This window comes from Thalassophryne amazonica, chromosome 22, assembly GCF_902500255.1.
Source record: "Thalassophryne amazonica chromosome 22, fThaAma1.1, whole genome shotgun sequence".
Lineage (NCBI taxonomy): Eukaryota > Metazoa > Chordata > Actinopteri > Batrachoidiformes > Batrachoididae > Thalassophryne > Thalassophryne amazonica.
Genome location: NC_047124.1, coordinates 37,603,979 through 37,627,277, shown reverse-complemented (window position 1 = coordinate 37,627,277; position 23,299 = coordinate 37,603,979). Strand labels below are relative to the sequence as shown.

The 23,299-nt window shown below is 43.6% G+C and overlaps 1 protein-coding gene across 2 annotated transcripts in view; it reads left to right on the top strand.

The window, feature by feature from the left end:
• rint1 (RAD50 interactor 1) overlaps positions 1-9,149 on the top strand; it is a 76,276-nt gene extending 67,127 nt beyond the window's left edge. The window contains exon 15 of one of the 2 annotated variants that reach the window (XM_034163452.1): positions 8,705-9,149. In XM_034163452.1, coding sequence (XP_034019343.1) covers positions 8,705-8,918 — 214 coding nt within the window. In that variant the 3' untranslated portion in view covers positions 8,919-9,149. The remainder of the gene's footprint in view (positions 1-8,704) is intronic. The other variant, XM_034163453.1, reaches the window with a different exon arrangement.
• Positions 9,150-23,299: the final 14,150 nt, after the last annotated feature.

The following is a 23,299-nucleotide window of genomic DNA, read 5'->3' as shown; positions in this document are numbered from 1 at the left end:
AGTGACAGCTGTTGCCTTGGACTTTGTCAGAGTCAACCACCTTTGTGTCCTCATTTTCTATATATTGTTGTTGGTTGGCTCTCACTGCGGTATTGTATCACTTCCTGTTCCGGAGCACAGCGGTGTTTTGCTGTATCTGTTAATTTTGGCTCTCTGTTGGGACTGTTTACACAGAGACTGCTACCTGCTGCTTTGGACTTTGAACTAATAGTCTTTTTCAAGACTTTTTTACTTTTTTACCTTTTTATTTTTTTTTTTTTTTTTTTTTTTTTACTTTTTTACTTGACTCTACTGGTGGTCGGCTCTCACTGCGGTATTGTATCACTTCTTGTTCCGGAGCACAGCGGTGTTTTTCTGTATCTGTTAGCTGTTTGATCTGCGCAGTTAGATTGATCTAGTTATCTAGATTACGATTTGTTTCCCAGTGTAATCTTTACGTGCCTTAACTAAAGCACTCCTTCTGCTGAATCACCTCTAAATTATTTACACATTATTCGCTTTGCGTGTTTTTAGGAATCCGCTAGCTTAGCGTAGCTACTAGCTCTTAGCCGATTTAGCATGGCGGCTTCTCCTGTCTCTCCCGCACTTTTCTGCTCTGGGTGTGAAATGTTTAGTTATTCCTCGGCCTCCTTTAGCAGTAATGGTACTTGTAATAAGTGTAGCTTATTCGTAGCTTGGAGGCCAGGCTGGGCGAATTGGAGACTCGGCTCCGCACCGTGGAAAATTCTACAGCTAGCAAGGCCCCTGTAGTCGGTGCGGACCAAGGTAGCTTAGCCGCCGTTAGTTCCCCCCTGGCAGATCCCGAGCAGCCGGGAAAGCAGGCCGACTGGGTGACTGTGAGGAGGAAGCGTAGCCCTAAACAGAAGCCCCGTGTACACCGCCAACCCGTTCACATCTTTAACCGTTTTTCCCCACTCGACGATACACCCGCCGAGGATCAAACTCTGGTTATTGGCGACTCTGTTTTGAGAAATGTGAAGTTAGCGACACCAGCAACCATAGTCAATTGTCTTCCGGGGGCCAGAGCAGGCGACATTGAAGGAAATTTGAAACTGCTGGCTAAGGCTAAGCGTAAATTTGGTAAGATTGTAATTCACGTCGGCAGTAATGACACCCGGTTACGCCAATCGGAGGTCACTAAAATTAACATTGAATCGGTGTGTAACTTTGCAAAAACAATGTCGGACTCTGTAGTTTTCTCTGGGCCCCTCCCCAATCAGACCGGGAGTGACATGTTTAGCCGCATGTTCTCCTTGAATTGCTGGCTGTCTGAGTGGTGTCCAAAAAATGAGGTGGGCTTCATAGATAATTGGCAAAGCTTCTGGGGAAAACCTGGTCTTGTTAGGAGAGACGGCAGCCATCCCACTTTGGATGGAGCAGCTCTCATTTCTAGAAATCTGGCCAATTTTCTTAAATCCTCCAAACCGTGACTATCCAGGGTTGGGACCAGGAAGCAGAGTTGTAGTCTTACACACCTCTCTGCAGCTTCTCTCCCCCTGCCATCCCCTCATTACCCCATCCCCGTAGAGACGGTGCCTGCTCCCAGACTACCAATAACCAGCAAAAATCTATTTAAGCATAAAAATTCAAAAAGAAAAAATAATATAGCACCTTCAACTGCACCACAGACTAAAACAGTTAAATGTGGTCTATTAAACATTAGGTCTCTCTCTTCTAAGTCCCTGTTGGTAAATGATATAATAATTGATCAACATATTGATTTATTCTGCCTAACAGAAACCTGGTTACAGCAGGATGAATATGTTAGTTTAAATGAGTCAACACCCCCGAGTCACACTAACTGTCAGAATGCTCGTAGCACGGGCCGGGGTGGAGGATTAGCAGCAATCTTCCATTCCAGCTTATTAATTAATCCAAAACCCAGACAGAGCTTTAATTCATTTGAAAGCTTGTCTCTTAGTCTTGTCCATCCAAATTGGAAGTCCCAAAAACCAGTTTTATTTGTTATTATCTATCGTCCACCTGGTCGTTACTGTGAGTTTCTCTGTGAATTTTCAGACCTTTTGTCTGACTTAGTGCTTAGCTCAGATAAGATAATTATAGTGGGCGATTTTAACATCCACACAGATGCTGAGAATGACAGCCTCAACACTGCATTTAATCTATTATTAGACTCTATTGGCTTTGCTCAAAAGTAAATGAGTCCACCCACCACTTTAATCATATCTTAGATCTTGTTCTGACTTATGGTATGGAAATAGAAGACTTAACAGTATTCCCTGATAACTCCCTTCTGTCTGATCATTTCTTAATAACATTTACATTTACTCTGATGGACTACCCAGCAGTGGGGAATAAGTTTCATTACACTAGAAGTCTTTCAGAAAGCGCTGTAACTAGGTTTAAGGATATGATTCCTTCTTTATGTTCTCTAATGCCATATACCAACACAGTGCAGAGTAGCTACCTAAACTCTGTAAGGGAGATAGAGTATCTCGTCAATAGTTTTACATCCTCATTGAAGACAACTTTGGATGCTGTAGCTCCTCTGAAAAAGAGAGCTTTAAATCAGAAGTGTCTGACTCCGTGGTATAACTCACAAACTCGTAGCTTAAAGCAGATAACCCGTAAGTTGGAGAGGAAATGGCGTCTCACTAATTTAGAAGATCTTCACTTAGCCTGGAAAAAGAGTCTGTTGCTCTATAAAAAAGCCCTTCGTAAAGCTAGGACATCTTTCTACTCATCACTAATTGAAGAAAATAAGAACAACCCCAGGTTTCTTTTCAGCACTGTAGCCAGGCTGACAAAGAGTCAGAGCTCTATTGAGCTGAGTATTCCATTAACTTTAACTAGTAATGACTTCATGACTTTCTTTGCTAACAAAATTTTAACTATTAGAGAAAAAATTACTCATAACCATCCCAAAGACGTATCGTTATCTTTGGCTGCTTTCAGTGATGCCGGTATTTGGTTAGACTCTTTCTCTCCGATTGTTCTGTCTGAGTTATTCTCATTAGTTACTTCATCCAAACCATCAACATGTTTATTAGACCCCATTCCTACCAGGCTGCTCAAGGAAGCCCTACCATTATTTAATGCTTCGATCTTAAATATGATCAATCTATCTTTGTTAGTTGGCTATGTACCACAGGCTTTTAAGGTGGCAGTAATTAAACCATTACTTAAAAAGCCATCACTTGACCCAGCTATCTTAGCTAATTATAGGCCAATCTCCAACCTTCCTTTTCTCTCAAAAATTCTTGAAGGGTAGTTGTAAAACAGCTAACTGATCATCTGCAGAGGAATGGTCTATTTGAAGAGTTTCAGTCAGGTTTTAGAATTCATCATAGTACAGAAACAGCATTAGTGAAGGTTACAAATGATCTTCTTATGGCCTCGGACAGTGGACTCATCTCTGTGCTTGTTCTGTTAGATCTCAGTGCTGCTTTTGATACTGTTGACCATAAAATTTTATTACAGAGATTAGAGCATGCCATAGGTATTAAAGGCACTGCGCTGCGGTGGTTTGAATCATATTTGTCTAATAGATTACAATTTGTTCATGTAAATGGGGAATCTTCTTCACAGACTAAAGTTAATTATGGAGTTCCACAAGGTTCTGTGCTAGGACCAATTTTATTCACTTTATACATGCTTCCCTTAGGCAGTATTATTAGACGGTATTGCTTAAATTTTCATTGTTACGCAGATGATACCCAGCTTTATCTATCCATGAAGCCAGAGGACACACACCAATTAGCTAAACTGCAGGATTGTCTTACAGACATAAAGACATGGATGACCTCTAATTTCCTGCTTTTAAACTCAGATAAAACTGAAGTTATTGTACTTGGCCCCACAAATCTTAGAAACATGGTGTCTAACCAGATCCTTACTCTGGATGGCATTACCCTGACCTCTAGTAATACTGTGAGAAATCTTGGAGTCATTTTGATCAGGATATGTCATTCAAAGTGCATATTAAACAAATATGTAGGACTGCTTTTTTGCATTTACGCAATATCTCTAAAATCAGAAAGGTCTTGTCTCAGAGTGATGCTGAAAAACTAATTCATGCATTTATTTCCTCTAGGCTGGACTATTGTAATTCATTATTATCAGGTTGTCCTAAAAGTTCCCTAAAAAGCCTTCAGTTAATTCAAAATGCTGCAGCTAGAGTACTGACGGGGACTAGAAGGAGAGAGCATATCTCACCCATATTGGCCTCTCTTCATTGGCTTCCTGTTAATTCTAGAATAGAATTTAAAATTCTTCTTCTTACTTATAAGGTTTTGAATAATCAGGTCCCATCTTATCTTAGGGACCTCGTAGTACCATATTACCCCAATAGAGCGCTTCGCTCTCAGACTGCAGGCTTACTTGTAGTTCCTAGGGTTTGTAAGAGTAGAATGGGAGGCAGAGCCTTCAGCTTTCAGGCTCCTCTCCTGTGGAACCAGCTCCCAATTCAGATCAGGGAGACAGACACCCTCTCTACTTTAAGATTAGGCTTAAAACTTTCCTTTTTGCTAAAGCTTATAGTTAGGGCTGGATCAGGTGACCCTGAACCATCCCTTAGTTATGCTGCTATAGACGTAGACTGCTGGGGGGTTCCCATGATGCACTGTTTCTTTTTCTTTTGCTCTGTATGCACCACTCTGCATTTAATCATTAGTGATCGATCTCTGCTCCCCTCCACAGCATGTCTTTTTCCTGGTTCTCTCCCTCAGCCCCAACCAGTCCCAGCAGAAGACTGCCCCTCCCTGAGCCTGGTTCTGCTGGAGGTTTCTTCCTGTTAAAAGGGAGTTTTCCTTCCCACTGTAGCCAAGTGCTTGCTCACAGGGGGTCGTTTTGACCGTTGGGGTTTTACATAATTATTGTATGGCCTTGCCTTACAATATAAAGCGCCTTGGGGCAACTGTTTGTTGTGATTTGGCGCTATATAAAAAAAATTGATTGATTGATTGATTGATTGATTTCTCCAAGAATATGACATCATAAAACAAAAAACTAAAGGACTCCTGTTCCTACATTGTTGGGACCTCTGACCTCACTGCACTTGGACAACGGGTACAATCAAAAGAGCGTACCCAGGGAACCCTACCGGTACTATATGGACCTGAAAAATACACACTGAAGTAAGGATTGTTTTCCACGTCCACAGGAAGACAGCCGGCATTCTAAACGCTCTTTTCATGTTCATCATTTGATATCAAACTCAAACATCTTCATGTTTTAGTAAAAGCACAGGACTTTGCCTTGTTATCTCCCACTGGACCAAGGCCCGAAGGGGGTTTTATGGTGGCTATGTCTGTCCATCCCTCTGTCCCTATAATATGTAAGTGTTCTGAGATCAACTCTTCTGACAATTCTTCGGAGGAATTTTGTGAAATTTGGTCCAAGTCCTTGTTATAGTTGGTAGGTTATCACATGGTTCAAGTTGGGTCCATTTTACCAGAGTTATGGCCCTTGATTAATAAATCTAGACTTTGTCAGTTTCATGACCTGGAAATGTTAGAATGTACCAAAGCAGCATTTGCCGGGGGGGGGGGGGGGGGGGGGGGGGGGGGGTCGTCTAAGAGCTCTCTTGCTCCAATACTTTTTGGGGGGGACATTATGAGCCTGCCCCTCCCGATGGGTCTGGGACTCATACAAGACCAGAGGACTAACTGTAGCAAGATCCAAATATCATTTTATGTCAATCATACATTAGTATCTCTGTCTTTCGGCTGCTCCCATTAGGGGGCGCCACAGCAGATCAGTCGTTTCCATCTCACCCTGTCCTCTATATCTTCCTCCGTCACACCAACCACCTGCATGTCCTCCCTCAGCACATCCATAAACCTCCTCTTTGGTCTCCCTCTTTTCCTCCTGCCTGGTGGCTCCATCCTCAGCATCCTTCTCCCTATATACCCTGGGTCCTTCCTCTGCACATGTCCAAACCATCTCAATCTCGCCTCTCTGATTTGTCTCCAAACCGTCCCACATGAGGTGTTCCTCTGATATGTTCATTCCTAATCTTGTCCATTCTTGTCACTCCCAAAGAGAATCTCAACATCTTCAGCTCCACCTCCTGTCTTTTTGTTAGTGCCACTGTCTCTAAACCGTCCAACATAGCTGGTCTCACTACTGTCTTGTAAACTTTCTCCTTCACTCTTGCTGATATTCCTCGGTCACAAATCACTCCTGCCACCTTTCTCCACGCACTCCACCCTGCCTGCACTCTCTTCTTCACCTCTCTACCACACTCTCCATTACTTTGAACAGTTGACCCCAAATATTTAAACTCATCTACTTTCATCACTTCTACTCCTTGTAACTGCACTATTCCACTGGGCTCCCTCTCATTCACACACATGGACTCGGTCTTGCTTCTACTGACTTTCACTCCCCTTCTCTCCAAAGCATATCTCCACCTCTCCAGACTAGACTCAACTTACTCTCTACTCTCACTACAGATCACAATGTCATCTGCAAACATCATAGTCCATGGGGACTCCTGTCTGATCTCATCTGTCAACCTGTCCATCACCACTGCAAACAAGAAAGGACTCAGAGCTGATCCTTGTGTAATCCCACCTCCACCTTGAATGAGTCTGTCATTCCGACTGCGCATCTCACCGCTGTCACACTATTCTTGTACATGTCCTGCACGACCCTAACATACTTCTCTGCCACTCCAGACTTCCTCATACAATACCACAACTCTTCTCTCGGTACCCTATCATAAGCTTTTTCTAAGTCCACAAACACACAATGTAACTCTTTCTGTCCTTCTCTGTACTTCTCCGACAGTATTCTCAGAGCAAACATTGCATCTGTAGTGTTCTTTCTCAAAATCATATTGCTGCTCACAGATCTTCACCTGTTTTCTAAGCCTAGCTTCTACTACTCTTTCCCATAACTTCATGCTATGGCTGATCAACTTTACGCCTCTGTAGTTACTGCAGCTCTGCACATCACCCTTGTTCTTGAAAATAGGAACCAGCACACTTCGTCTCCACTCCTCAGGCATCCTCTCACTTTCCGAGATTTTATTAAACAATCTGTATCATGATTGGGGTCTGTGAGGAGTGTCTTTTGTTTCCTTTGTTTTGTTTCTGCCGGTTATATTTTCTTGGGGTTTTGGTGGAGGGACTTTTCATGTCTGCTGTCTTCTGCTTGGTGATGGGTGTTTCCCTTTGGTCCTCTCTCCTGCTTGCCACACCCCTTTCCAGATCTTTCCACACACCTGTCCTGCATTTCCTGCCAATCACTCTCTCTGTTTAAGTCACAGCTTTCACCCTGTCTGGTTGTGAGATTGTTGAACCTTGAGCCACATTTGAGCACTTTTCTTCTGAGCATTTTTTCCTTGTTTACCCTACTCATGTTTTTTTGACTTTGTCTCGCCTGAAGCTTCGGATCCTGTTGTTTATCTTGGCCTGCCTACCTGTGTAACGGATGCTGCCTGAACTTTTATTAAACCCTGTTTTTTCATCACCTGAATCCTGCATTTGTGTCCAGCCACGCTGTACCAGTAAGCCTGACAATCTGGATCGAAACTACTGCCATCTCTCCTAAACATTTCCATGCCTCCACTGGAATGTCATCTGGACCAACTGCCTCTTTCCACTCTTCATCCTCTTCTTAGCAGTCCTCACTTCTTCCTTACTAATCTCTTGTACTTCTTGACTTACTCTCACCACATCATCCAGCCTTTTCTCTTCCTCATTTTCTTCATTCATCAGCTTCTCAGAATATTACCTCCGCCTTCTCAACACACGCTCCTCACTTTTCAGCACATTACCATGTGTATCTTTTACCACTCTAACCTGCTGCACATCCTTTCCAGCTCTACCTCTTTGTCAAGGCCTTTACTCTTTCCTTCGTGACAATGGTCCAGGTCTTTCGGATCTTAGTGGTTCCTGTCTTGCTATATGGTTTTGAAACTTGGATGCTAACCAGTGACTTAAGGCTACGACTGGATGTCTTTGGTACCAGGTCTCGGTGGAGGATCCTTGTGTCCTGCTGAAATGACTTTGTGTCCAATGAATGTTAGTTAGTGAGTCTCAGATGAGGAGGATGACTGACACTGTGAGGGAACATCAGACACCACATTTCATCCAGGTTGTGAGTTTCTCTGGACATGATCCAGGACACAGGTGTCTCAATGATGACGCCCCCAAGTAATGGAGCAGCTTAAAGACATGCCCACAATTCACCTGCCTGCAGCAGATGCGTGGTTACTTTGGAGAGGTGTTCTTATATTTTGAATTGTTTTTAATGTCATTCGGGAGGTCACTTGGGAGGAGCTCGGAGTCGAGCTGCTGCTCCTCCACGTCGAAAGGAGTCAGTTGAGGTGGCTCGGGCATCTTTTCCGGATGCCCCCTGGACGCCTCGCTGGAGAGGTGTTCCGGGCACGTCCCATTGGGAGGAGGCCCCGGGGAAGACCCAGGACACGCTGGAAGGATTACATCTCTCAGCTGGCTTGGGAACGCCTTGGGGTTCCCCCGGAGGAGCTGGGGGAGGTGTGTGTGAATCGGGAGGTCTGGGCGGCTTTGCTTGAGCTGCTGCCCCCGCGACCCGACTCTGGTTAAGCGGAAGAAAATGGATGGATGGATGGATGGATGGATGTTTTTAATATCTCGTGATTATTTTGTGTGTATATTTAAATTCTTTGATTTTAAGATCTTTGATTTCACTTCATCATGTTCTTTATAATCTGACTCTTGTTTTCTTTTTGTCTTCTCTCCTTCTGTTCTTGCAGCATTAAGGAGGCCTGCACCATTTTGTGTCTTAATGTGGGTTCGGCTCTTCTGCTGAAGAATCTCCTTCAGGAGTCGGAGGAAGCACGGAGAGCTGGTGACGGTGGGCCAGATCCCCCACCTGAGACCGTACTTAATGAGTTGGGAGTTTACTGCTTGGCGCCCTGTGACGTGTTGTTTCTCCTCAATCTCAGGGCCTCCTGGCCTGGACAGTAATGGCTGACACACCCACCCGGGCACGGACAGCTTTTCTGTTTGTCCACGGTTGTGATGTCTCAGGTCGTCCTGTGGAAGAAACGCAGAACGTGTCCTTTGAAGAGAGACGTTACGGACAGTTTATTAATTCCACTGCTACAGCCGTTTACGCGGGTAACGTTGCAAAGTTTAGCTCACGTCCATGGTTCCTGTGTGTGTGGGGGGGGGGCTTGGTCACATTAGTGGACTCCCGTGCACGTCAGCTGTGTGTATGTGGGGGCTCGTGTGTGTTGTCAGTTGTGGGGTAGTGGGGGTGGGGTTTAGCTTTATCTGAAGCGAGGATGGCCTCTGACCTTTGACAGCAGTGCGTCTTGTCTGTAATCTCATCAGGTGTCTAACGGCATCTATCTGGTGAGCTTTTTTGTGGCCTGGTTCCATGATTTGTCCAATGGAAGGACACAAAACACAGACAATGAAGATGGATCACAGGGACAAAAGGGTTCCTGCTGGTTTCTTTCTGCCCTCCAGCGCCGGCGCTCAAAGGGACTCTGAGACTAGTTTACCCCGATGCAGGTTCAGGCCTGTAGTGAGATGAACCAGGACCAGTCAGTTCTGATATTTGATGCATTGTCCTTGAGGTATTTTTTTGAGATAATTATCTCACTGCTTGGTTCATCTCTTCTCAACAGCAGGGACAAATTAATTAGTTTCCCAAGAAGAACTCAGAGGTCCGAGTGGACAAACTGGCCAAAGGATTTTTGCTGCTCAAGAAGTTGGTCGGGGACATTCAGGAAGCTGCTGCTGATCTTTGTCTAGAAGTTCTTCACAATAAAAGCTTCTTGTAAATGATAATAATGGCTGATTTCTTTGCTGACTGCATTTTCACTGTGAACCCAAAACAGCGGCGTTCTTAAGCTTAGCTCGCGTTAATGTTTGCTAAAGCTAGCAAAGACAGTTTCTTTGACATTTTTCTGAAAACATTTAACCTTCAACTAAAGAGCATTCTATTTTGGGTGTAAAAGTTTTAGTTTGTTCACTGTCAGTGCAGACGTTGGTGCAGCAGTTTTAGTTTCAGACCTGCATAAAAAGTTTAAATCCTGCGAAGTGACATTTCATTTCATCTCAGCCAGTTGCTGCATTTTCTGAACTTTTGAACTTACTCGTTTTGCAAACGAGTCATGTGTTCTTCTGTTACGAACCCTTTCCAGAGGAGCGGTATAGATTCCTGGTGGATAACGTGGGTTGTGGCGTTGCTGAGCGTAGACGAGGTTCGTCAGGAGACTGAGCAGGTGACTCACCTCAGCCTGCCTGCAGAGGAATCAAAGTACCACCTTCCTCCAAACAACCTCGTCCTGTACAGTCCAGCCAGAAGTCGGTTTTGACCTCGTCGGTACCACTTAAGGAGACTAAACAACACTCGGTGGATCATGACAACACAAAGGTGCTGTGGTCTGGAGAATCGTCTGGCTCCTTTTTGTTCTTCTCCCCTCCTTCCTGTGTTTCTCTGCCAGTGATCATCATCTACACCTGTGGTTGTGACACCTGCTTCAGTCAGCGGCATCCTACTTAACACCCCCATCACACGAGAGCACGACTTGCATGAATGCCGTACAAACTGACATTTGTGCAATTCGTGCCGCATTCGAACTGCACTCGAACCGCCTCGTACAGCATTCTACAGCAGTCAGCACATTTGTGTGTCCACTCATGCTGGAAAACATACGAACGGCGGCGGAGTCAGTCGCACTGCATCTGTACTGCCGTTGGGAAAGACAGTCACTCCCATTGTCACATGGGATTGAACAATAAATTTACCTCTAAAAGCTTCCATCCCACACGGCTGACTTTATTTTCCCAAATTTTTCTTCTGTTCAGATCTGTACATCTTGAAGCCCTTGTGTCTATTTGTGCTGTTATGGTAGAGGTCCGGACTGGTTGGGGCTAGGACCCATATGCTGGGAGCAAGGAACAGAGCAATTTGTGAACAAAAGATGTTTATTTACAAAAAAGGAGAAATAATAATGCTGCGCTGGGGGTGCCTGCAGAGTGGAGAGTCAGCCCGCTCGTGGCGGTGGAAAGTAGGAGCTGCAGGTTCCCGAGCCAGTTGTTGTACACAACCTGAGAACTGAGTGGAACAAAGTCAGGAGCCAGGTGGGACGCATGGAGCTGGGACCAAGAACTAGGAGAAGCAGAGGAAAAGATGGTGAGTGGATGCACTCGTACCACAGGAAGCCTTTAAACAGAAGTGTTAAAGGCTTAAAGCAGAAGTGTTCACAGTTCATGAATTATCTTCAGAGGTCAAATGCTGTGCGCCTGTGATGCAGTTCCAATTAGCAGGACTTGACAGCAGGGAATCTTAATCTTTCAAGGTCAGAGTTCATACAGTTCTATAGGAATAGTTCTTGAAACAGTTCTTTAACATGCACAATCACAGGGAGGAATGAGTGAGAACAGAATCCCCCTGAGACACAAAGAAGCTTAACTGGAGAGGACCAGAGCTGTGTGCTCTGAGGGGAGAGCCGGAGAGTTCCAAAGTGACGTTACTGTACAGGTAGCTAGGAACCAAGACAGCAAGGCTAGGAACCAAGGTGAGAGCCGCGCAGATAGCATCTGGAACACCAGGAAAGACAGTTCACTCTAATACAGGAAGGAGCTAGATTTATTAATCAAGAATTAGGCCAGAGTAGACCGGCAGGGGGTCTATCAGGGGTCTTCCCATGAGCACACTTTATGTAGGCCTGGACAAAACTGCAGACATCTGCTTGGCAGGACAGTCACCAGAAGCAGCGGCGGATCAAATTCAGGGTTCTATGAACTCCAGGATGACATGCCAACTTGGAGGAATAGAAGCACTGGGTCATGGCTGAACGTGCTTCAGAGGGCACGAAAGTGCTTCCAGGGGGTCCGCCACAGGGATCAGGGTGGGGAGAGAGGGGCCTCTTGGACAGTCTTGTCGACCCTCCCACACTAGAGCCCCACGACCATGGACTTAGGGGCAACATGTCTCTGGTGTCGTGGCAGCAGTGGGTTGGAATATTCAAGAGAGGGCATCTGGTTTTCCGTTCCTTGTCCCTCGTCGATAGCTAATAGTGAAAATGAACCGGGCAAAAAACAGCGCCCACCTGACTTGCAGTGAATTAAGTCTTTTTGCTGTTTTGATGTACTCTAAGTTCTTATGGTCTGTCCATGGTCTGTCCATACAACAAAGGGTACTGCAGCTCCCTCCAGCCAATGTCTCCACTCTATCAGGGCTTCTTTTACATGCCAACAACTGTTGGGGAAAGTGTAGGGCGCCCTCTGGTGGTGGGCCAGCAGTACCTCCTCTTCTGGCGGCCCACACAACAAACAACTCCCGGTTACCTACACCACAGTTTCTTTTGGTGGGGGATAGCCGCTGAGAAAAGAAGGCACACGGGTGGATTCTCTCATCCCCCTTAGTCCGTTGAGAGAGGACTGCCCCTACCCCTGACTCTGAGGCATCCACTTCCACAATAAGCTGCCTTTCTTGGTCTGGTTGAGTAAGAATAGGGGAATTGTTCTGTAATTTATGTCTGTAGCTTGGCCCAAGCAGAGGGTCACCCCTTTGAGTCTGGTCTACTTGAGGTTTCTTCCTCAGAGGGAGTTTTTCCTTACCACTGTTGCTCTGGGGGTTAGTAAGGTTAGACCTTACTTGTGTGAAGCAGCTTGAGGCAACTCTGTTGTGATTTGGCACTATATAAATGAAATAAATTGCTGTAGAGAAGTGATGTTTGAGGGTGTTGAAGGCTGTGTCAGCTAGAGATGACCCGTGGAATGTGACTTTGGGTGATGTTAACGCAGTGAGGGGAGCGGCAACCTGGCTGTACCAGTCAATAACAGCTTTGCCCCATGAGGGGACCGAATCAATATCGCTAGGGGATATTTGAACCCACAGATGTAGGACTCAGTGGGAGCTAGGGGCTGCTCAGGAGAATAGATAACTGCTTCTTTGGTGGTCTCACAGGGCGAAAACACGGAACGCAGACAACCGCGGTGGCAAGCGTCACTCCAATGGTTAACTGCCCTGGACAGCCAGTCAATTTGGGGATTGTGGTTGACTACCCAGGGATGCCCAAGAACTAAGGGAGATGTGGAGGAAACAGCATAGAACTGGATTTGTTCATGATGGTTACTGGTCTGATGGGTCACTGACGTTTCCTCTAAGGAGGAAACTGCCAGAGGAACAGACAAAGGAAGAACAGGAATCTGGGCTTTGGTAACAACTGTCTCACTGAGAAAGTTGCCCTCAGCCCCAGTGTCCACCAGTGCGGAAACAGAAATGGACGAATCTTGGAAAAGAGCTGTGGCCAGGATTTTCATGCACTGAGATGACCCACCCCATGAATTTGGTATGTCTCACTCGCAACCCGGATGTGATGAGTGAGCCCGACCTAATAGGCTGAACAGTGCAGTTAAGACAGACATGTCCTTGAGTGCTGCAGTACATGCATGCTCCGGTGGCCAGTCTCCGCTCTCTCTCTTTCTGAGATAATCTAGCTCTGCAGAGTTTCATAGGTTCATCAGCAGGGGGAGCTGGCAAGCTGGAGCGGGGAAGCTCAATGGAGCATTGAACAGACGGAGCCTGTCGCTCACGGGGAGGAGCCCGGGTGGAGGTGGTCCGATCTGACTCACGACCTTTTTCCCGGCGTCTCTCTCATGCAACAGTCTAAATGAATTACCAAAGAAATAAGCTTATCCAGGTCCTCTGGTTCGGTACAGACTGCTAACTCATCTCTAAGTGGATTGCGGAGACCCCTGATGAAAATACTACGGAGAGCTGCCGAGTTACAGCCGACCTCTGCAGCGAGGATGCAGAAATCCAGTGAAAACTCAGCTGCGCTCCGATGCTCCTGACATAGAGAGAGAAAGACGCTGAGCCGCGGAATGAGCTTTCACGGGATTGTCAAAGACCAAGTCTGAGTTTAAATAGCCTGCTGGTGAAGCGCAGCAGCTGTGAAAAGGGCTCCAAGTCTGCCATCTGGAGGAAAAACTAACAAACAACACTAGGATAAAAACATGGACAGGGGGCAAACCGTGACATGTGCATCCAAATGCACAGCAACCTGGTATTTTCAGTGAATAAATATATAAAATAGCTGGATTTACATGCAGATAGATTAACAGTGGTGATTTTGGACCCAACATGGCACCACGAGTCACTTGACCATTTTTTTTTTCTTTTTTCGGCTCATCATGTTGCTACATTCTGAATAAAGGGACTTCAGCTCTGTAACTGCTAGCCTGAATGTTATTCGAACTAACATACAACTCGCATGTGAGATGGCAACTCACCAGCATTCGGAGTAGACTGATTGCGTTGGCTTGTCCCAATTGTGCCCCAGATGAGCCGCCACCTCCCCATACATCCTGTTCAGTGCACAAAGGAAATATTGTAGTGGGCAAAGTCTCAGTCATCATGCACTAGGCGTGAACATTGCGCAATCACACTGCGGCCCAGTGGACGGGGTCCAACAGCCATAATGACATGAAATTTCAGATGAATTCTCTGACACATGAGGTGGACTGGCGATGGATGTATGATTACATGCGCAATCTGGACATTATACTGCAATCACAGGCGCTGCAACAGCGTCAGTGTGTCTCCGAGCCATGCCACTTGCTGGGCGCCTCTGAGACGCACAGGTCTCTCGCCCACTTGAACTTTTTTACTTTTATATATCCTGATTTCTAGAAAACAAGGAACAAAAGAGAAAACGGTGGCTCGTCTGTGCATCTCAGAGCCGCACTACACCACATACGGCTGAATGGGCTGTTACAGCTGGAATACACATCATACACTGTTGCAACATCTGACCAAATGGAGGACTGACATTGCAGTTGTATTATGGAGCATCACAGTATGTATACGAAAAAATCACCTTTGGAATGGCACCAGATTGAACCACTCAGCGCACGCCAGCTAACTTGCAGCCGGGCTGGACTGAGGGGCAGGAGGACCACGGGTGGGCAAACACTCACCAATCTTAGTACATATCTTTAGTACCCCCTTTTGCCAGATATGTGTTAGATATCATTACATAATCGTCAATTCAATTTATTTACTTTATATAGCGCCAAATCACAACAAGGCTGTCCTCAAGGCGCTTCACACAAGTAAGGTCTAACCTTACCAACCCCTAGAGCAGGAACACTGGTGACAGTGGTAAGGACAAACTCCCTCTGATGATACTGAGGAAGAAACCTCAGGCAGACCGGACTCAAAGGGGCGACCCTCTGCTTGGGCCATGTGTGCCAAAAAGGTTTGCAATTCAGAACACAACACAACAACAATTGACGAGAGTCCATGCAGGCATCCAGTCCACCTTGGGGGGTGTCATTGAGCCACTCATTGGATCTGTTCCTACAGCAGAGTCCTTCCCGCGTCCGCCACAGAATCATCCAATCCAGCATGTGGATCCGGATGCATCTCGGACAGAGAGAAAAAGAAAACAGAATCAGTCGGCCAGAAAAACTACACTTCAGGTATAATTTGTTAGCATCAAGCAACTGGAAACAGAAGAAATACTAAAGTGATCGCCGGCCACGAGCCCAAAGCTTCACTAAAAGACCCAGAATTTAGGTAACGTTGAGGTCACGACACGCTCCGTTAACTAATAAAATGAATTAAAAGAGTAAAAAGCATAGTAACATACTATGCCAGTATGATAGCCATATGAAAGGGAAAATAAGTGCGTCTTAAGTCTGGACTTGAAAGTCTTCACAGAATCTGACTGTTTTATTGACGCGGTGAGATCATTCCACAGAACAGGGGCACAATAAGAGAAAGCTCTGTGACCTGCAGACTTCTTATTCACCTTAGGGACACAAAGTAGTCTTACGCCCTGAGATGTAATGTGGTTGAACCTTCTGCTTCATGTAAAAAAAAAAAGTCTTGTCTGAGTTCAAAAGTAGGAAATTGCTAGACATCCAGCTTCTCACTGATGCAAGGCAATCTTCTAAGGATTTTATGTGTATTCATGTGAGATTATCAGCATGTATAACTGAGTATCATCTGCATAGCAGTGAAAGGTAATCCCAAAACGCCACAGTATGTGGCCAAGGGGTGCTATATAAAGAAAGGGAGAAAAGCAGGGGGCCTAAGACAGAACCCCAAATTTCACTAAGGTTAGAGGTAGTGTTATTGTACAAAACAGTGAGAACAGCTGGTCAAGAATGACGTCAGCCATGCAAGGGCACTCCAAATAATCCCAAAATGATTTTCCAGCCCATCAAGTAGAATATGATGATCCACTGTATCAAATGCAGCACTGAGATCTAACAGCAGCAGAACCGTAGTGGTGTCTGAATCCATTGTAAGCAGAAGATCATTCACCACTTTTTTTTTTTTGTAACTTTTTATTTATGGTATTTTTGTCACAATAAGAACATTGAGAAAAACAGAGAGGAAAAAAATGAAAACTTGAGGTCATTAAGTAATGCACATCATTATCAGCACATAACTGATTAACCTATGTCGTTGATTCTGTCATTCATGTAAACGGACCATTTCCCCACCTTCTCTCTCCGATTTCTTTTTGTAGCCGTAAGGAATAGGTCATCTGCCAACAAATGTGCCCACAGTAGGGGTGTCTTTCTGAAGCCAATATTTAGTGATTGCCTTCTTCCCTGCAGCCATCAGAATTTTTAGGAGATACTCATCATCTTTGTCCAATTCCTCAGAAAAATTACCTAAATACAGATAAAGAAATGTCGCATCCACACTAAAACCCAAAACCTTAACAATAACTTCTGTCACCTCCCTCCAGTAAGTCTGGATGGGGGGGCACAACCAAAATATGTGGGCATGGTCCACCATGTTTTCTCCACATTTTCTCCAGCATCTGTTTGTTTACTTTTTTGCTTGGGGGTTATAAAGCAGCGAATCAGATTCTTCCAGCAAAAGTCTCTCCACCCCAATGAATTAGTTGACTGTGTTATCCAAGCGTTCACCCATATGTCCTTTGTTATTACAATGTCCAGTTCTTTTTCCCAGCATTGCTTCACATATTCTGTGGAGTAGGGTTATGACAAATCTCAAATTTATTAGCCTGGGGTTATAAATGATGAACTTTTAACTAAAACTCACAAAAATGACTTTGGTTTTGCCAGACCTTGAAAAAACCTCCCGCACCTAAGACAGTTTCATATTTCACATTAAAACACCTCGCGGCTCAAACACTCTTTATTATAACAGGTCACTTTTACATACAATACACAAGGAATACATGAAAATGAGTACATATAGCATTTGTAGTATTTTTAATAGTGTTTCAGATTTGTGTATTCATGTTAATAAATTTGCTGTTAAGATATTTATCTGTTTTACATGTAGAACAAACCTCCTCCATCAACTTTACAGCCGTCTTAGCTACTGTATGTTGGAGCGAGGCACATCAAGCACTGATAGTTCCTTTTTCCAGTGAGTAGAGAAGCATTTCACAGCTTTGGGACACTTAAGTTTGGATATTGCTGACAGCAGATCTTCATAATCCATCTCTTAATAGTGTTGGTTAGAAAACCAGGCCTGCGACCATGTAGTTGCAATGAAATCACAAGTTACCCTCAGCTGTTCTCGTCAATTTGGAAGAAGGAAAAATGCAATAAGTGCAAAAATTCCTCATGAGTTCCACCTGGCACTGTGAAGTGATGGCAGCTTGTGCCATTTGATGCAAGACCATTTTTCCTCCGTTTTGTAAAACTTGTATGCTTCACAAAGCTCAAAAGGGAATTTAAAATCATGTCTCCAGCCAAGGTTCTCATACTCCGGTATCACTTCTGTGTCCATTTATGCATTTTGCAAATCATCATACTGTTCAATAAACTCATCAATAAACTCGTAGTTAATGTTAGGTGACTGTGACCGCATAGGAAAAAAGAAGTCCAACACATGTCGCAGAACAAGATCAAGAATGTGGTGCTGGTGTTATGTGGGCCGCTGAAGAGGAGGTGCTGCTGGCCCACCACCACCAGAGGGCGCCCTGCTTGGAGTGCGGGTTCCAAGCACGAGAGGGCGCCAGACCCAGAAGAAGTGACAGCTGTCACTCATCGCATAGGGTTGCCAACCGTCCCTTGAAAAACGGAATCATCCCTTATTTGGAAATAAAAGTGTGTGTTCCGTATTGACCTGAAACGGGACGCGGTTTGTCCCGTATTTCTGTGAGAAACAAAAGTCTGTAAAATGTCAATGGAATTGACTGGCGCTTTATGACACAGACACTGACACAGACACAGTGTCTGTGTCAGTGTCTGTGTCAGTGTCAGACACTGACACAGACACTGACACAGACACAGTGTCTGTGTCAGTGTCAGACACTGACACAGACACAGTGTCAGTGTCTGTGTCAGTGTCTGACACAGACACAGTGTCAGTGTCTGTGTCAGTGTCTGTGTCAGTGTCTGTGTCAGTGTCTGACACTGACACTGACACTGCAGATACGCCTACAAACAGCAATGTCTGTAACGTCATTACTCCTCCTCGAAAAAAAAACAAAAAAGAAAGCAAAAGTACATGGGCAAATGGGAAAAGCTGCACGACAACAGCTATAAGTATTGTAAGTATTGTTTACTTTTTCAGACTTTCACTGTTACATTGTTTTGTATTTTTTTTTTTTTGTTAATTTATACACTTTTATAACAATAACATGACAGAGAAAGATTTATTTTTAAAGACATTTTTTTTTATATACTTTGAAGCAGGACAGGATGCTCATATTGAAATTGTAAGTGAAAATTTATTTTGCACTAAAAATAAATTGCTAAATAATAATTTGTTTTCCGCATGTTCATATCATAACAAATGCATGTGTGCATCTACTTAAATTCAGGGTCAAGTCAATAGTCAAATGGTTAAAAATCGTTTCACACACACGCTGGGAAGGGTGAAGGTGATGGTCAAATGGTTAATGGGTGAAGGTGATGGTCAAATGGTTAATGGGTGAAGGTGATGGTCAAATGGTTAATGGGTGAAGGTGATGGTCAAATGGTTAATGGGTGAAGGTGATGGTCAAATGGTTAATGGGTGAAGGTGATGGTCAAATGGTTAATGGGTGAAGGTGATGGTCAAATGGTTAATGGGTGAAGGTGATGGTCAAATGGTTAATGGGTGAAGGTGATGGTCAAATGGTTAATGGGTGAAGGTGATGGTCAAATGGTTAATGGGTGAAGGTGATGGTCAGTTGGCCGGTCCATGGAAATAGAGACTGGAATGGACGTCACGTGACTAGCAGCGTGGAGAGAGACCTTGATCCTGTTAAACAGAAGCGATATGAGGAGAAAAAAGGCAGCCAGTGCTTCATCATCAACTGCACGAACCACAAAAACAAATTCTCCAATACTACAATTGCAAAAATACAAGAGCCTTAATGTAATTATGTAAAACAAATGTCTATTTTAAAGTCGTTATGCCGCAATTTAATGTCAATAATACTGAGACTATAACTCAACGCCATAAGTTCTATTCATTAAGCTGCGTTCACATGCGGAAACAAAAATGTTTAAATATATTTATGTCTATATATATACTTGCAGCTGTTGTTTAATATGTGGTCACAGGAGGCATTTAAATTTGAACAGTGTGGTTGGAGGGGATGGAGGAGGCACTTTTTACCCTGACAGGGTCAAAAGTCATAAATTCTGAATGGCTTTATATCTACTTGTAATAAAATGTTAGTAAAAATCATATATATGTTGTTATTAAAAGACGAGCAATAATATTACAGTGGAAAAAGCAGCAAGATAAATGAGTACAATGTCAAGACTTCAGATTTATATTTAATACATAAGGATTTTTTTTTTTATCCGAGCTTTTAATCAGCTTGAATACAACTTACAAGGCTTCATTTATAAAAAAAATCCATCGAGAATTATGATGACAGGAAAAAAAATCACAGTAAATGAACAGAATGGAATATTTTCCACAAATTTCCACACTTTACATAAAACATTTTTTTCTACCTAGACATGTATGGGTTCATTGGAAAGAGCAATGAAAGGGCTTTAAAACAAGCCTACTTTTATTAAAATCTGTTAACAAATAGCAACAATAGAGCGAGAAAAGCAGCACAGTTTGTCGTAATTTCCCCAAATTTCTGCATTTTACATAAGTTTTTTTTTTTTTTCTTCACCCACACATGCATAGGTGCATTGGAAAGAGCTTTCAAAGGGCTTTGAAAGAAGCCTACATTTATTAAAATCCATTAAGAAATAGTGACGCTAGTGCAAAAAAAGCAGTCAGTTTATTATTGATGAGCTGCATATTTCCACCCTTAGTAATGGCACCTTCCTGTCCTGAGTGACGCTAATAGATAGAGGCGCGCATGTCCATTCCAGTCTATATTTCCATGGGCCGGTCAGCCCTGCCAGTGAGGTGTCCCTGGTTTATTTTTCAGAGAGTTGGCAACCCTATCATCGCACCAGCTGTCACTCATCTACACCACTACTTAAGCCGGACTGTAACTCCACCTCCCCGCCGAGAAATCGACTACCAAGAGGTAATTTCTCTGCTGACTCAAACCGTTGAGTGATAACCTGAACTTCTTTTGCAGCCGTTATCCTGTGGTGTTCGTCATTATCTGTGGGATTGGCGTTTGGTGTGATCAGCGACGGCTTCACCTCACACCCCAAACCAGATAAGTGGATTAAACAGGAGCTGCACGAGTGTGTGATTGGAGGTGGAGGTGCTCCCTCCTAATTGAGTGCAGACTGTGGATTACTGAGTGTGCGGACTCACACTCATTCATCTTGTCTCTGCTTTCTGCCAGCAGTACCAGGGTCGACAGCCGAAGACAGAGGCCACCTGGGGACTCGGGACTTGGCGGCCCCGGTGTTCTTCAGACCGTTGGTGGTGGAAGCCGTGTGGGACGCGGCTTCTCTCTCGTCGGGGGTCTTCTATCTTCGAGCCTGCCCACACGTCACCTGGTGTTAATTGACTTTACAATTTTTGTGTGTTTAGTTGTGTGTTGTCACAACATTAAATTGTTACTTTTTGGCTTATTCATTGTCCGTTCTTTAGCGCCCCCTGTTGTGGGTCCGTGCTACGACACCTTCCCAACAGCTGGCAGCCGATGTATTGAGGTTCATCGAATCCTTTGTGTCGAAATGTTCTCTGAAGCCTGGCTACAACACCATTTTTGAGACCAGTATTGACTGTTGTTGTGTCAGAGATGATCATCTGAATACTGTTATATTTTATCTGTTATCAATTTTATGTATTTTACCTTTATTTTTTATTTCTTTTAATTATTGTCTATTAATATATTTTAGCAATATTTATTTGTATATATTTTCTTGTTATTTCGTGATACTTGTTAATTATTTTCTTGTTACGTTATTTTTAAATAGTATTGTGTAAACCTGTGTATTTTTAAAAGTGATGTGGTGCTAGGTGCGGGAGGTTTTTTCATGATCCAGTGAAATAAACTTCAAAAAAGTGATCTATGGGTAAAAGTTCATCAAATGCAACATCAGGAAAATGAAAGTTTTGAAAAAGGTTTTGTAGTCATAACCCTACTGTGGAGTCCTTCTTAAGAGATGTGACAGCATGGTACAGTTTACTTATCAGTCCCTTACTGCTCCTGCAGTTATATGCATCAACAAATAACTGAACAACCTTAGACCATTCTTTCTGGTCAGAGTCCCTAACTTCTTTACAGAAATAATCAGAGATTTGTAAGTATCTGTAAAAATCCTGTCTCCTCAACCCACAGACCTTACATTGTCTTTAACTATTGTACATAGAGATGTGATACCACGATAAACCCATTGTTTGTATCTGAAATCATACAATGATGGCTTATAGTCAGGGTCATAAGCAGGCCAACTGAGTAGTTTTACCTCCCTCTGGAGCTGATAGCGTTGAACAATTTCAAACCATATCTTCAATGATAAGTTCACCCAGTCACTCTCTGTCTGTGGTCTTGCCTTATCCCTGTCAATACAACCTATTAATGATTGTAATGGGACATCTGTTAAAGATGTCTCTATGTCTTTCCATTTAGCTTTATAAGATGGGTTGCACAGACATACAAGTGGCCTTAGCTGAGCTGATATATAATAATCCTTTAAGGATGGGAGCACCATGCCCCCCTGCTCCCTTGATAACCAGAGTGTGGAAAACTTCACCCTTGGCCTCTTATTGTTCCATACAAATAATGAAATGTGCCTATTTCATTCTCTGAATTGTTTTGTAGGAATGTCTATAGGAAGTGACAAAAAAAGATAAAGTAATCTGGGCAAGATGTTCATCTTAACTCTTCTAATTCTATTGCCAAAGTCAAGGGGGAGGAGACTCCATCTATTAAGATCCTCATATTTTTTTACTAACATTGTTAGAATTACTTTGGAATAGCTGAGACAGATCTTTAGTCAAATATGCTCCTAAGTATTTAATTTGGGTGGAATGCCAGTTGAGCATATATTTTGTTTTAAGTTCCTGTGTGGGAGCAAAATTAAATGTCATAACCTGTGTTTTATTTATGTTGAGAACATAACCTGAATGTTTCCCATATGTTTCCAGCATGTCCATTAAAATAGGTAGACCAGTGGCTGGATCATTCACCACTTTAGTGAGAGCCGTCTCTGTGGAATGATATTTTCTAAAAGCAGACTGCAGTGGCTCAAAGAGATTATTCTCAGTAAGATAGTCTACGAGCTGCTGTGAAACCACTTTTTCCAGAATTTTAGAGAAAAATGATAGATTTGATATCGGCCGATAGTTTGTCAATACACTAGGGTCAAGATTAGGTTTCTTAAGTAATGGTTTAATCACTGCAGATTTGAAACATTTAGGAACAGATCCAGAAGTTAAAGAAAGATTAATAATTTCCAGCACAGTCGACTCAAGAGTGGACCACAGGTCCTTAAACAGTTTGGTTGGTATAGGATCAAATAAACAGGTTGTGCTTTTTGTTGACATTACGAGTTTTGTCAGCATGCCTAGAGAGATACTATCAAAATCTAGGTAATACCTCAGTAGTGGTGCCCACCTCAATAGCAGGGTGTAGTGGCTGGGTTAAGGCATGCTGGGATATGTTTAACCTGATGTCTTCTATTTTCTTCCCAAAGTAATCCAGGAAATCTTGTGCTGTAAAAGGAGAGCGAACTACAGGTGGTTGTCCATGAATAAGTGTTGCCACCGTGTCGAACAAGAACTTTGAGTTATGCTTGTTTTTGTTGCTCAAATCATAGTAGTAAGTCCACTTTGTAGCCAATAATACATGCTTATAGTCTAATAGCATCACGCCACGCAAGGTGAAATACTTCTAATTTTGAACTATGCCATTTCCGTTCTAGACCTCTAGCCTTATGCTCAAGGTCACGCAAGTAATCATTGAACCAAGCTGACAATGTTTTTTTTTTTGGGGGGGGGGGGGGGGGGGCATGGTTTT